Consider the following 15,270-nt stretch of genomic DNA (forward strand, 5'->3'; position numbering starts at 1 on the left):
AAGTGAGTGCAGATCAATATAGCTAGTATGTGTTAAATTTCAAGATTGTTTGATGTCTGGACAGGTTCACAGGGAACAGGTTCAGGCCTGATTCAGAGCTGAGTCACCTCTCCTCATTTTTACATCTCCATAACATGAGATGGTGCAAGACGGATTAAATATCATTTTCTTTTTGTGCAAGTTATTCCGTTTGAAGCGTCTGACAATCAGCGAGTCCTGCTGAAGGAGCAGCTCACACACCAAAGCAGAAGAGAAGGCTTCACAGATGAAAAAGCAGCTTGAAGGATGTCAGAAATTATACAAAATGTCATGAAACTTTATTTTCAAAAGTGTCATGAGAATACGAAAATATCAAAATCATTCAGCATCACAGTTTTCACTGTTGATATACAATCATCTCAGTCACGCTTACATTCAATATATAAAAATATAAAAGGAAACATACATATTATTGCCAAGTAAAACTGAGGCACTTGAGAAAATTTGCTTTGCTGTTTGAGTGCTGGCAAACTGTTTCTAATGGCTGTGCAAAAGTTATAATAATTTCACCCTAAAAACTAAGTTTGCACTTGTTCCCTAAGTAACAATGGCTTCAGCATTCCTCTGATTGTATTTATACTGTCATTCATAATGCTCCTTTTGGTATCGTTTGTGTGGTTCGTATAAAAAAAGTGGAGGACTGCATAACAGCCTTGGAGAGACATTGGTACAAACACTGCAGATAACATTGTGAAGGCATATAAAACATTCTAGACATGCAGGAAAGTGCATGAATAGCACAGGTAGGTGAGTACATGGTATGACAAAGCTCGACACTGATTGCAATCACAGAAACACTGCTTGAAACGAGAAGCACGTGAGCACAGAGCTATTTCTCACTCTGAAATGAAATCGACCGCTCGTAGGAAAAAAAAAAAAAGTCTTGGGAACAAACCCCCTCGATGTGATTCCCTGACAGTTCTCCTGGGCTTGGAAAAATAAAGAAGGGTTTTTTTTTTTCTGGTGGTGGAAAAGTATCCCAGTTCAGTGTGCTACACAACAACCAGATTCCTCATGCTTGTGCAGAAGAGACATCCTGGAGAAGGTTTTGGAGCAGTTCTTGCATTGGTATTTTTTCACATCCGAATGGGTCTGTAGGTGAGCCCTGAGATTGGACCTGTCTGCAAAAGCCCTGTTGCAGTGAGGGCAGGAGAACGGCTTCTCTCCTGTCAGGGGAGAGAGGAGAAAGAAGACATTGTCAGAGATAGTGCAAAGACATGCAGTAGTTTTACAGAGGCATCTTGGCCTGTTGTTTTTGGCTGGTTGCAACATAGTGTTTTAAAGACCAGCACTCTGCTGAGTAGATTCTGTCTCTGGTTGATTGTAACATGACATTTGTCTGAAAAAAAAACTATACTTTTCTTTCACAACACACCACCAAAACCAAACTTCGAGGAAGTAACAACATTCTGAGGGTTAACATTTTTCAACTTTTCAACAATAGGCCTCTGAGCCTGACCACAAAAGTGTAGTGAGCTGTGTGACAGGGTCTGCTGTAGCTGTAAAGGCTACTGAATCTCGCACTAGGTTCAACACAATTAGTCTGTGTCTGCAAAAACCCACAACACTTGAGCCTCTCCACTCAGAGGGCCCCTCTGTTATCCCCCAGTCACTCACCGGTGTGCGTCCTGATGTGTCCTTGGAGCAGCCACGGTCTGGAGAAAGCTTTCCCGCATATTTTGCAAACACAAGGCAAGGTGTGAGTCCTGATGTGCATTTTGAGAGCTCCCAGGCTCACATACTCCTTCTCGCAGTATTTACAACTGAAGGATTTCCTCGTTTGGGCGTCGCAGTGCAGCTGTTTATGCTTGAGCAGTCCAGAGTACGTGGAGTAGGACTTGCTGCACAAACTACATTGGAATTTCTCTGCCTCCACCCCGTGAGGGTCTGTCAGCTTGGGCAGCATCTGCTCGTCTTCATCACTTCTCGGGCTTTCGGAGCCGCTGTGGTCTTTAGAGGAGGTGTCGGAGAGCGATGAGGGGTATCCAGAGATCGGGGAGAGGTCACTGGGGAGCGGAGACAGCGGCAAGTTGCTGGTAGTCCACACTGTGATTGGGCTGTAGGCTGCCGGGCTCAGGATCTCCGGCTGGGGGATGACGGGCAGGGGAAGGGCCCTGTAGATGTGCGGCGTGAAGAACACTGAAAATAAAGAAAGCAAGATGAAATGAATGGTCACATGTTGCCTGTCATCGCTTGGCTGAGGGGCGCACATTTACAAAAGCAAACACAAAGTTTCGCCAAACGCGACTGCGTGTCAGAAACGCAACTTTGTAAAAAGTTCGCAAAGTCAAGTAGTTCCTTTAAAAACGTTACCTGTTGGGCTCTCCAGCTCACTATAATTTGGCTTCTTTGCGGAGTTTATGTGTTTCTTGACCAGGAAAGAGCGTGGCATCTTGGAAAACAAGTGGACAACTTTTGGCAAACTTTTTTTTTTCTCTCTTGGAAAAATATAGCGGTGCGCGTCAGTTTACTGTGTGAAGACGGAAATCCTTATTGCTTAAGTCCAGTGGAGTGTCATGGTGCGGCGCTGCGCTCTTGGAAACAGTGCAGTGGGTAGCTGTAAAGAGCTGTAAATACTCCCCATCAGGTGCATGGGAGGAGCCATCCGCTGCCATCTACATATACTGGGAGTTCAAACCAATTAAATCTCGCTTTGACCACGGAGCCTTAAAAATGCGCCGTTAGCCTATAGGAGAGCGTAACCCCCCGAGGGGCTGGGTTAGTGCCATCCGCTCCAGTCAGACAGGTGCCTTGTGCTACACTTGTGTGTGCTTCAAGGATGCAAGTGTACGTGGCATCACACAGTTACCCAGTGTGACAAGAAGAGCAGCCACAAGGCAATTCAGCAAAACTTAATTTTTTTTTTTTTAATATTCCTGCACCTACAGAGCTCATGAAAGAGTGGAGTGCAAGGAAAAGAGAAAGAATAAGAGCTGCAGGGTGAGGCAGGCAGGATTATTTAAAATGCCATTGCTAATGCAATCACTGCACTGAGTGTGCACGGTGACACTGATGACTGTTGTGCTACAAACCTCTGGGGTCTTGATTATCCTGTATGGGTGGCATATTTGAATTGGAGAAGACTCCTACCAACGCCAGCCCTCCTAATGATGATGATAATGACTTGACTGAAGGCTTATTGTCTATATATGCGCACACATTTTCCTATACACCCAAACCTATAGAGCAGACAAATCTGGGACTTCGTGATGCATCAACAGGACCAGCCTGCATGCTGCCATCCACATCTTCACTCCGTGGCTGTGCCAAAGGATGGACATTCCTAATGCAGCCGTGTGTGGAGAAAGCCACACATTTCCTTGCCAATAATGCAATAAGGCATTCCTCCTTGAAATGTAAATTTAAGTGTAGTTCCCTCTCAAGGTCAGACGTGACACCATAATCAAATTTATCCCTGCTGCTGTTGCTGAATTGGACAAGGACAGGCAAACTTAGCAGTCTACGCCCCCTTGTGTTCAACTCAGCTCTTCAGGGGCATGAGCTGAACGTCTAAAAGTAACAAGGCAGAAGAGGAGAACCGCACAAAGGCGAAGGCTCAGCAATGGTGATATTGAAAAGCAGCTCCTGGAGTGGTTTGATTGGCTAGGTCAGCAGATATGAAAAGCTCCTTATGTCTGGGGCAAGCCTTAAGTTAATTGTGAACTGCTTATCTTATCTAGAAAACATAATTGCAGATCATGAATAGTTTCCCTTTGTGCCTGCTTGGATTATAAAGCGAAGGGAAGGTTATCGGTGCATAATAACTGGCAGTTACTGTCACACATTCAGCGTTCTGTATGGCAAGTGGGATGGGTGAGGAATGCTGGTGATCCAGCAGAAAAACATTGTGCACCCTCAAAAGGATAATGCCTTGAAATCAATATTACCCACCAACCTAAATATCCAAGAGGAGCAGACCATGTATAAAAGCCCTTGTGCTTTTCATGCTTCAGTGCTGTTCTGTACATTCAGAGCATATGGATGCCGCTCCACTGACAGCAATGAAGGAGTGAAAGCACGGTGCACCGACTCAAATCATATCACTGATTCTGAGAAGCGGAGGCTGGAGTTTATGAGCTCAAAATTAATTAACAGAGAGGAAGCCGTGTATGCTGGGCCCTGCATTGTGTCACACCCGCAAAAATGTGCTCAATTAAAGCATGAACATGCTTTTGATTTCTGGTCAAGCATCAGGTAAAAGGATAACACAGCAGCAGCAGCAGCAGCAGCTTCTGAACACACCATTCGAGACAGTCCATACGTTGTCATCTCCTTTTGTGCTCCAGCGGCGCGGTTCCATTTTCATCTGGATGGTGTTTTGTTGGAGTCAAACTCGCACACTGTCCATCATTCATAATCTCCTTTGAAAAAGCATCTCGAAAGAAACATTGGTGACGTCCCCATTACTGTGTTGACTGATAAACAACAGGAATCAGCAGTCGTTCTTATATATTTATATTTCTCTTTTTTCTTTGTTTTGTAATTGCCTTTCCAGCTCTCATTATTTTCATTTCATGTAGTCCTTCTTATGTTGCCTCGACTTTTTAGGAATGTTCTTTGTGTAAGCTTTTAGCTTCCTGCCTCTCCTGCACAGGCTTTTGTTTGTTTATCATGCACATATAGGCTGCAGCATGTGAATATATGTTAGTGTAAGTGTATCTATATATCTATGAGGTCTTTATGTGCATAGCATATCCCTTATTATAGCTGTATTTCTAATGTGCAAACAAATAGAATAAATAAATTTAAGTGTGCAGTAGCTGTGTGCAGGAGGTCAGAGTGGCCAGTAACATAAATATTCATGAATAGATAAACAACAGTTTTAAAGAAAGTCCTGCTTCGTGGAGACTGTGTGGCTGAGGTTTGATCAGATTTGCTGGTAGCTGTTATCATATTTTTATTCAAATGTTGCTCATTTCTGATTGGTGCATGAAAGTAGGTGACATCACCTAAGTCAACTGAGCCCCACCCCCTTAAAAAAACAGGTATAAAAGCTCAAAAACAGCTCACTTGAAACAACCAGAACTTATCCAACTGTGGCAGATGATTTCTGGTGATGTAGGGGCCCCGTCGCTCATAGCGAGAAGCTGATGGAGAAAACTTGTTTTTCACAGATGCACCGATGCAACGTACTTTTTTCGTTTCTGATGCAAATGATGATAGTTCTCTCTTTTTCCATAATCTAAAACCTGTACATCTCACCCTATAGAAAGACTGCAAAGGCACTGAGTCATGGCTAAATTAATATAATCATATCTTTTATAATGCCTGTATTTTTAAGGGAGCGATTAGATTCTATTAGAATAGAATAAATAAAACTGTACAGTGGCTATGTGGGGGGGGGGGGGGGGTGATTGGCAAAAGCCTGCCAAAAAATTTGATATTTACCACTAACAAATATTCATGGCTAAATAAGCTACAGTAAAAAGCAGCAGAAACAAGAAATGAACACTGACTGAGAAATTTTATTTATAGTGCATTGGCCACATCGTTGGCTGATACTTGATCTACTTAGCAGAATCAGTGCTGACCCTGATCCAGCATATGAGCATAGGACCAGGACATCCCTTAGCCAGGTACAGGGAAGTCAGGCTGGTTAAAGGTACAAGAAGGTTAAATGTAGCGCTCTTACAAGGCCTCCAGTGAGACCTGAAGGCTATACAGGAGCCATAATCCGGGTTTGAATTATCTTTGATTTGCTAATGGATCACAGCTAAGCCATTAGGGAGGACGGGGATGGAAAGCCTCACAGTGGAAGACACTGAGAGATTGCTGTTGCACAGTGGAGAGTGCCTGAGAGCCAGCAGCTAGCCTGCAGGACCAAGAGGACTTAGTATACTGGTCCAGAGCTGCAGGTTTTGACCCTTGATTAACAAACCTTTCAGAATAAGAAGCTTGATCTGGATTGCCCACGTGCTCCTCAGCTCAGGTCGCAGCATGAAACGTCAAAGAGTCAACTTGCATCATGTGGGGAGACAGCGGGAGTCTTCAGCTGGCGTGATGACAGCATGGAGAATGAGGTGCACCTGGTCAGCCGCGCGCAGCTGCTCACGCCAGGGCCCCAGGGGAAGGAGTCCAAATACTGAGTGACTGAGCACATATGTACAGTGTGTGTGTGTGTGTGTGTGTGTGTGTGTGTGTGTGTGTGTGTGTTCATTGACAACACAAACTGAGTCATGAGAGTCTGACTGTACTACAAGGCTGAGAAAATCCACCCATGCCTTTCTTTTTTTTCCTCTCTTCTCCTTCTTTTTAATGCCATTTTTTGAGCTCAGGGAAGTTGTAACCTACATACAGACACACGCTGGTCTTTCATGTAAAAACAACTTTGAAGCATGAGGCCATGCGTTGAAACAAATCAAATATTCCTTCTCCTTTTGTCTTTTGCCGCAGATCTCATCTGTAAGCGGGCAAACCTCGGTATGAATCCCGAGTGAATTCACAAATACACACACACACACACACACACACACACATACAGGCACACACACGCACACACACACACACACACACACACACACACACACACACAGAGGACCGCAGTGCACGCAAATGTAATTGGCAGAAAAAGGGGGAAAAACGCTTTGTGAGATGTTTGTGTGTCTTTAACGCGAGAGTGATGTAGGAGAGGGCAGCAGACGTCCCTGGAAACAGTAAAAAAAAGTAGAATCATGTAATATTAATGGATCCAGAGTTGTGCGGCTGCCTTGGGTAAACGAAGTCGATTGACGCGCGCGTTGAACCAGCCGCATGTGATTTCCAGCTTCAGTCATTTTGGCAGCACGATGCGAGGGAGAGACGGACGCGGAGCTGTGAAACCGGACCCTCTGCCAGAGATGTCGACGGAGAGGATTCCCTGAAACCGCCGCTGCCCAGGAAATATGGACAGATCTCGTTTTCTGTGCGAGTGCGGGCTGTTTTTCTGTCGGTTTTTGCACATCGCCACAGAGTAGTGGACCAGGATGCCGTGTGGGCGATGCTGCCACAAGGGATACATTGTGATTTCGCAGAGATGTTTAGCAACCGTTGCATAAATTAGAATAAGAAAAGCCTTCACATGAGGGATTGGAGTCCAAGGGGATCTAATAAGACATCACCACCTGTTACTAGAAAATCAGGTAAGGCTCACAGACCTTTTTTTTTCCGCTTTTACATTCACAGTGTCTCATAATACAGTGCATGACGAACGTAGGTAGTTAATTATTATGCCAAACATCCATGAAACGAAACATTAATCCGTTCACAATGCACTTTTTTGAGATGTAATGTGCCTTAATGCTGCGCACCAAGATTTATGTACCAATCGGCTACATGATCCGATGGATAATAAAGCATCACATCCTGTAATAGTCACATTGGTGGGGTGCACTGAGCTGAGCAGTTCACTTATGATGGGCCTCATGATTAAACACCGTTTCATTATTGTGTGATTTGCAGGGAGTATGCGGGCTTGCAGAAACCTTTACATTGCCTCAGTGCAGGTATAAGCGGCACCCGCAGTTCCTCCAGCCAGTGCAGTGGCAGCAGACCTCTTTTCTTCCATGGTGCTGCTATTCAGCAGCCTTAAAGTACTCTCTCTGCACTGCATGCCAATAATCGTCCACATTTCTAGTTTAAAAATAAAAAATAGGCCATTTGATGTCTCAGACGTCACTGAACTATTCACAAATCGCTCATCCGCAGCTTCTTCTTGGAAAAAGCATCAAGGCAACGTCCATCTGTGATAAACCTGAGGAGTATTTCAGCACAGCCTGCTGCTGCTGCTGCTGCTGCTGGTCCAGTGTGTTTTATTAGCCTCGCAGAAAGCTCCTGAACCCTCCAGTGTTTCACAAAATTTATGTTGCTTCTTTAGCTATAAACTGCTGTGGCTTGTTTTTTCTCATTATGGGCTGCAAGGTGACAGACGATCAGTGCAGTTATTTTATTTATTTTTTTTAGTCTAAGAAGCCCACTGAGATGTAGAAATGAGACTTCCCACAGGCAGCTCCCTCAAGCTCATACAAGCATATTGAGCCGAGCCGAGCCGAGGTGAGCTGGTCCATTCCCTGGTCATAGGTCAGGAGCAATCTGTTTGATGTACTGGAGGTCTCACTTCCTACAGGAGCAAGACGTTGACATGTCATTGACGATTTTATGCCCTAGCACACGTGTCCCCTCCCCCTTATTTCCGCTTATGTCCTAAATCAAAGAGCAGTTTGGCTAAGTGACAGAGGTACATTGGCAGAAAGTCAGGCCTGAGTGAAATGGTGTCAGTCAAGTCTGGTCAATATGTCAGGCAGGGAGAGAGAAAGAGAGAGAGAGAGAGAGAGAGAGAGAGAGAGAGAGAGAGAGCCAGGGACAACTTGTTTGAATCTTTTCATACTGTGCTGCAGTCGGGATCAAAAAGGAGACTGTCACAAAGTTTCACCCAGCATCACCATGATCTGAAGCGTACTGGCATCAATCAAGATCTGGAAACAATGTCTACGCTGCACTTCAAAGAGTTCCTCCACACTTTCTCTTCTCTACTTAAGCAATCAATAGCCTGCTGTTCCTGCTGATCCCAGCGGGTCATTCAAAAATCTGGACTAGTTAAATGTCTTGAAATGTACAATCGGGGATAAGTTGTCCTAAGGCATTACTAGAAGCAATGAATGTACACATTGACATCAATTATGCATGTTAACACATTCAAAGGGCTGTTTCACTCCCGCAGCATCACCCTGTAGCTCGATATGTGAGCATACTGTATGAGTTGTTCTAAATATTCAAGGGTTACACTTTCAGTGAAGCGCCATTTCACTCTTTTAATGCCATGTGGCTTTATTCAGTGACCTATTTTGACCATAAAAAGCAGTGCAGTACTGAACATGATGCACACAAAACTTGACAAGATCCCAGAGAGGAATGGAAAAGTAGCTGCGAGTTGATGCAAAGTAAGAGATAAAAACTGAAACAGGATTTTGCAGATTTTTTGCATATTTAAAGAAAACAGTTTGTTACCTCGAAGTAGAGCAATCTTTTAACATTTCCAGCCAGTGCTCTGTCCAAAGGGCAGCTGGGAGAGCCCGTAGTTTGTCACCGTAAGGCTGGACATCTTCATTACAATCCAGCCCCGGAGCCTGGCAGCAGAGAGAAAAATAGATCACTCCCGCTGTGTCTGTGGGGCTTTTATCGCAACTGTTTGGTCGACCATCCATACAAACTGCTCCAGATGTTGCATTCACTGAGGAGACGCCATATGCTTTTATTGTGCTCTGATGTATGAGCCGCGCAAATCAAAGAAACTGTAGATATCTCTCTCAAAGTGCCGGAAAAAAAGATTGCTGGTCTGTGCCACAAAGTCACTGTCATGCAACAAGAAAACCATTAGTCTGGCTTAGCGGAGACTGATGGCTAATGAAGCGAATGCACACCAAACTCTCGTAGGGAAGACAGAAGACACAACTCTCATTTATATGCGTCTCATATACCAGCCCATCTGATTTAGAGGTTCAGGACTGCAACACAGCTCAACGCACTGAAAGCTTCATGTAGGTGATAACTGCCCTAAGAAAAGCAATAAGGGGTTAGATTATACATAATGATTTATTATACCAGAACGCTGCTTAACACACAAGTGACAAAAACCTCAGAGATAACATTTATACCTCCAACACTGGATTTCTGTCGAGGGCGAGCAGCATTTCCTATGCTTTACGACGTATAGGTAGCCAGGGCTGGACAATTTCAGGTCACATTTGATTAATGTGGAGAGCCTGCTTATTCGTTAAGCACTGCTGCCTTGAGAGCACGCCACAGTGGCAGCTCAACCTTGATGGAAGGCAGTCTTGTACTGTAAACTGCATTACTGTGTTTCCTTGGTACATTTACAATTCATCCAACCTGTAAATAGTAAAATAGCCCTGAGCAGCAATTAACCGGCATCAGTTTTTGCTTATGATCGCAGAACAGGCGGTACGGCCGTCATAGTTTCTGTTTGCTGTGACGGTCGTGAAATTGAGCACAACACAGCCATTTTTTAAGTTATTTAGCATATGTAAGGCTGAAACTATTAGTCGAGCGGCAGGCTCTTAATCGCTAATTATGTGATTATCCATTATTTAAATGGCTTAATTCAAGTATTAAATCTTTCAGTTCAAGCTTTTTTATCTGTTTTACATCACAGTAAGTTGAATGTATTTGCAAAATGCATTTTGAAGACGTCACTTTGGCCTCTGGGAAGTTGTGATGGGTGTTTTTCACTGCTGTCTTACATTTTATTGGCTAAATGGTTGAACGGTTCATCAAAAAAAATCATCAACAGAATAATCAATAATGGAAAGAGACATTAGTATGTATGTAGTAGTCAGCTGACCCCGAGGGAACCACGCAAATCTCCTAGGAAATAAAGTAAACATACAATGGTCCACAGAACTTAATTTATATCCCTAAGATCGTAATTTGTTTCATGTCATGCAGTTTTGAATTCATAAATAATTTGCCTGAGTAATTGAGAGATTCTTTATTTCCCTACTTTATATTTAGCCAGTGAGCAGATGTGTCCCTCGACTGTGCAGCTTCATTTCAATGTAGCCTGGCCTTCAGCAATATGCTGAGCTTTTTAATCCTTTCATGTACTCTACACACAGCATGAGCCATTTCCAGACCCGCAAGTCCTGCCCTGCAAGACCTCATTGGTTGAAAAAGGAAAACGGCTATGTTTATATATATATATATTTCTACATATATGATATAATTAGAAGAGGGAATTACATTGTTCAATGTAGTATAAAGGCTCTGTGTTGAGCCTAATTAAGACCCCCATGTAAGATAGCATGTGTGATTTGCCCAATCCATTTATCCACAGGCGATGCGCCTTAATATCACATGTAAAAGAAGAAAAAAAAGATTACAATCCCATTAAGGAACCTGTCAGTAGCAAACATGCTGCAGGATCAGTTTCCTCTATCATTTATTATCCTGCGTGTGTCTATTTGTGCTCCCTGATAGGCAGTGATATAACAGGGAACCGGATTGTGAAATGATTCTCACTGATTTAAGTTGGCACCCACCTGATATCTGGTCGCTTCCTGTTGCCAAAAAACATACATCATAGTCAGGAAGGTCAAGAGTCCGGTCTATAAATGTGTCCATCACTAATTTACTCCTCTGCCTATCATTCATGAGCATCTGGCATGAAGAGCGCCGCTGGCTGTTACTGAGGCTCAGGTATTGACTTACGAGGTGATGAAAGACTTATTTTTTGACAAATGCTCTAAAAGAATAGAAAACATGATGAGATACTGTTTCGATCTTGCCTGCATCATCTGTCTTGAACATAATCTGAAGGACTAGAAGGACAAGTAGCACCTCTAAGCAGCACACCCAAACAGGCCGTGGAATGCAAGACGACTGAGGGTTGAATATTAATGTGTCATGAATTGCCAGATGAGGCTGGAACCTGCGAACCACACAGGCTTAAACACTCTACTTTCCCTTGATTTGCAACTTTTCTCTGTTTTATATCGCTGTAAATTGAATATTTTGGGGGTTTTCCTCCTTGGGCTCTCTTTTTGTTGGACATTTTTCGCATTTTATCAAGCAAATGATTAATTGAGAAAATAACAGGCAGATGATGAAATGATGAAATGATCAATTGTGGCAGCCTTTTAATTGCCTAAAAAAAAGCCTTGAGCGAAAATTCAGTGGTTCCAGCTTCTAAAACATAAATATTTGCTGTTTTTCTGACAACCTTGATTTCAAAAAAGTCGGCACGCTGCAGAAAACATAAATAAAGCAGAATGTGATAATTTGCTCATCCATTTTTGACAGATACTCAATTGAAAACAGGACACAGACAATATAATGTTTAACCTCATCGGCTTAATTGATTTTTGTAATTATCTGCTTATTCTGAGTTTGATGCTGCCATGTTAGATCAGAATGCTCCAAAAACACCTGTTTGGATCATTCCACAGGTAAAAAGGTTCATTGGTCACAGGTGATAGTATCATGATTGGGTATGAAAGGGGCATCCTGGAAAGGCTCAGTCGTTCACAAGCGAGGATGGAGCGAGGTTCACCACTTTGTTAACACATGATTGTATGAAGGATATTAGTACATGAGCTCAGGAACACTTTGGAAAACTGTTATCAGTAAACACAGTTTGTTTGCAAATGATTGGATTTGGACATTTTACACAGAGTCCCAACTGTTTTTGGAATCTGGGTTTTGGTCCTCTATGATGATAAATTGCATATCTTTCAATTATTTTATTGGTCAGAGAAAACCAGCAATCTGGCTGGAAACATGAACATTTTTCACTATTTCCTGAAATTCATAGACCCAAACTCTCAACCGATTAGTGGAGAAAATCATCGGCAGATTAATCAATAATTAAAATAATTGCTGGCTGCAGCTGTCAGTGAGGAATGTGCGTTTTCTTTCTTGGCCACCCATTTCCTGTATGAGGGCTTATTTCACACTGCAGACATACAAAACAGATCACTGCACCCACACTTCAATTAAAACTTCCATTTCTCCCCATACTGTTTATACACCTACCTAAAACAAACATAAGAAAGCAACAAAGGCAAAAACAAAAGGCAGCTACAGCTCTCAAGTTTGAGACACAAAGAAGCTTACATTCGCTGACGTTAAGTCCCTAACAAGCAACACCGTGGAGAAGTCGAACAGAATCTGTCCAACAAGTCAGCACCCCCTCCAGATTTAGATAAATCTCCAAGTTCTCATAACTGAAAAAAAAAAAAAAATCCAAATCTGAAAGAAAAAGAGCCCAAAAATCTCCAGTTACTCCCTCTGAGGTAAAAACTGATAGTTGATCGAAAAATAACTTCAGTGCAGGAGGAGTTTTTTCCTTTCAGGCAAACAAAGACAAATAAATAAGAAATCTTAATTAGCATCCTTCACTTCCTGTTTCCCCACAGAAAGATTGTGTTTTGAAGAGAGTGGAAGGTGTACATTGCTGGCAGCTTGCAACTGAGATTTCATTAGGTTTTCTAACACGAACCGGGCAGATCCTGTGAAATTCTGTCAGCGTAATGCGGTTGATGTTGAGCAGGGCTCTTTAGGGATGCCATAATATTTGAGTAACATAATATCTGCTATCATCACTCGCCAAATTAAAAAGCTGCACTCCCAGGCACCATATGTTCCAGGTCGCAGAACAAGTGGACATACAGTAAGTGAAACCCATCTCAATTTTCGTGTAGTAAAACTACATTTGCTGGAGCACTCTGCAGACAGCTGCTCCACCTGCGCGCACAAACGACCATTCATCATCCAGCATGGGCCACAGCTGTCCCCCGGTCTAAGAGATGGAGATGTCACGTTACAATCTCCACATCATCCAGGCAATCTAACTCAGCTCCTCTCTCTCCGCTTCCTGCCTTTGTGTCAAAAGACAAGAGTATTATTCAAAAAAAAACATTGCTCGGCAAATTGGTAGGACTGAAATATCTGATGGCGTGGTGGTAAAAAGAATTACGCTGACTCGACTTAAAAGGCACAAAAGGTTGGGCGTACTTTAATCTTTGGATTCTCACGGGGGGGGGAAAAGAGGAGCGCAGGCGTCTGGGGGGACGTGCAGGAGGGCACCGGCGAAGACAAAGTGCTCGTCTCAGAGCCGCAGACGTATTTTTCAGCTGACCATGTGAGGACATTCATTTTTAAAGCGGGTCCACAAATGATGTCAGGATTACATGCAGTACAAAGCTGGCTCGTCTCTGATGCAGACAGCTCCATGTGCAGGCGGACAAAGGTTCAAGACAAAAACTATGATGCTGTTTGTCAAATTGAATTTCTAAAGTCAATAGAGTTGAAATGATAAATCTGTGGAAAACACAGATATAGACATATACTGAAAATATAGACTTTTTATGTAGAAATATAGATTAAAAGTACATGTTTTCTTCAGTAATATTGCAAAATATATCACAATGCATCACCTGTCTTTTAATTATTCATATACATGCACATGTGAATAATACCGTTTACAGTTACAGCAATAAGTCAACTGACTGATCAATTGTTTGGTCTAAAATGTCAGAGGATGCTTGTTTTGTCCAATCTAAAGCTCTGAATGCAGTGATGTTCGATTAATGATTGGATAAAAGAAAGGAAAGCAGATTTTTGGCATTCTTTCCCCCAAAAAATGACTTCAATGATAGATCGATCATTGGAATTCTCACAGACAAACTTTCTGTCAACCAATGAATCGACAAACTGTTCCAAGTCTATATCAAACTAAAGGTGTTGTTAGAATTATCTTTATAATAAAATATGAAATTGGTAAATAATATGAAATGTATGAGCTACACCAAACTACATTAAAGGCAGTCTGATACATCTGATTTCACCCAGATACAAGAGGTGGACAAAATACTCGAAACATCACAGAACAGTTCAACTGAATCCCAGACTACAGCCAAAATGACCATTAGCTGAATCTCTCTCAAACACAAGCTGAACATAGCAAAGTTAGGCTTTATAGCAGGGCTGTTGTGTTCGACTGCATTAATTCAAAAAGCTTTTCAATAGTCTGAGTGTCAGTGTACAGTATGACAACGTATTATTATCCTACAGATGAGTTAACTTTATTGGCATTACAACAAATTTTGTTTAGACCTTGTAGTGCACAACGTGTAGGATGGCATTCAGATAAAAGTGCCAAAGGATACAATTCAAATACATAAAAAAAACTGCATATAATTACGAAGAAACTCAGCTCAAGTCAAAGTTTTATGGGTCACATTGCCTCAGGAAATGTATGTTTTTAATGCACGATATTTCTCTTTTATTTGAATGAATGTTAGATGATCTGATCATCTAGTAGATTTCTTGAGTCTCTGCACTGACTTTAACATATTATTAATGAATCGCCCTCTTCCCTCTCAGCGCTATAACAAATAGATTTGCAAGTTTCATTAAGGCTACAGTTACTGTATAATCAGCAGTCAATGATTTATGCATGAAATGTAGCTTGAAATGCATATACTGTTATTTTTTTTTAGATCCAGTAGAACAATGATCTTAGCGGCAACACTGCAGCTCAACAAAAAAAGTGGCATGGAGCCAACAATGCATACTAACGAGGAGGATTTCTCAAGGGTGTGCTGTTGGAACTTAATAAACACTTTGAAGGAGTCATTTGTGCTTGGCATACAAAGATCCAAAAAATGGAAGAATATGAGTTAATTGCGTTTTGGCATGCGCGCTCATGAATCCACAGGTTTTTACGAGCCAGGTAGT

The 15,270-nt window shown here is 42.3% G+C and overlaps 2 protein-coding genes across 3 annotated transcripts in view; one reads left to right on the plus strand and one right to left on the minus strand.

Annotated features, from left to right (window-relative positions):
• Positions 1 to 383: 383 nt before the first annotated feature.
• On the minus strand, positions 384 to 2,550 carry snai2 (snail family zinc finger 2). The gene is made up of 3 exons (XM_076745505.1): positions 2,353 to 2,550; positions 1,657 to 2,178; positions 384 to 1,205 (listed from the first exon to the last, which is right to left on the minus strand). Exons 1-3 carry the CDS (start codon positions 2,429 to 2,431, stop codon positions 1,024 to 1,026), a joined length of 783 nt encoding a protein of 260 aa, XP_076601620.1. The 5' UTR covers positions 2,432 to 2,550; the 3' UTR covers positions 384 to 1,023.
• A 3,998-nt stretch (positions 2,551 to 6,548) lies between these two features.
• sntg1 (syntrophin, gamma 1) overlaps positions 6,549 to 15,270 on the plus strand; it is a 30,624-nt gene continuing 21,902 nt past the window's right edge. Inside the window, exon 1 of one of the 2 annotated variants that reach the window (XM_076745119.1) lies at positions 6,549 to 7,157. The gene's annotated coding sequence lies outside the window, so the exon portion shown is untranslated. The remainder of the gene's footprint in view (positions 7,158 to 15,270) is intronic. The other variant, XM_076745120.1, reaches the window with a different exon arrangement.

This window comes from Chaetodon auriga, chromosome 12 (genome assembly GCF_051107435.1).
Source record: "Chaetodon auriga isolate fChaAug3 chromosome 12, fChaAug3.hap1, whole genome shotgun sequence".
Lineage (NCBI taxonomy): Eukaryota > Metazoa > Chordata > Actinopteri > Chaetodontiformes > Chaetodontidae > Chaetodon > Chaetodon auriga.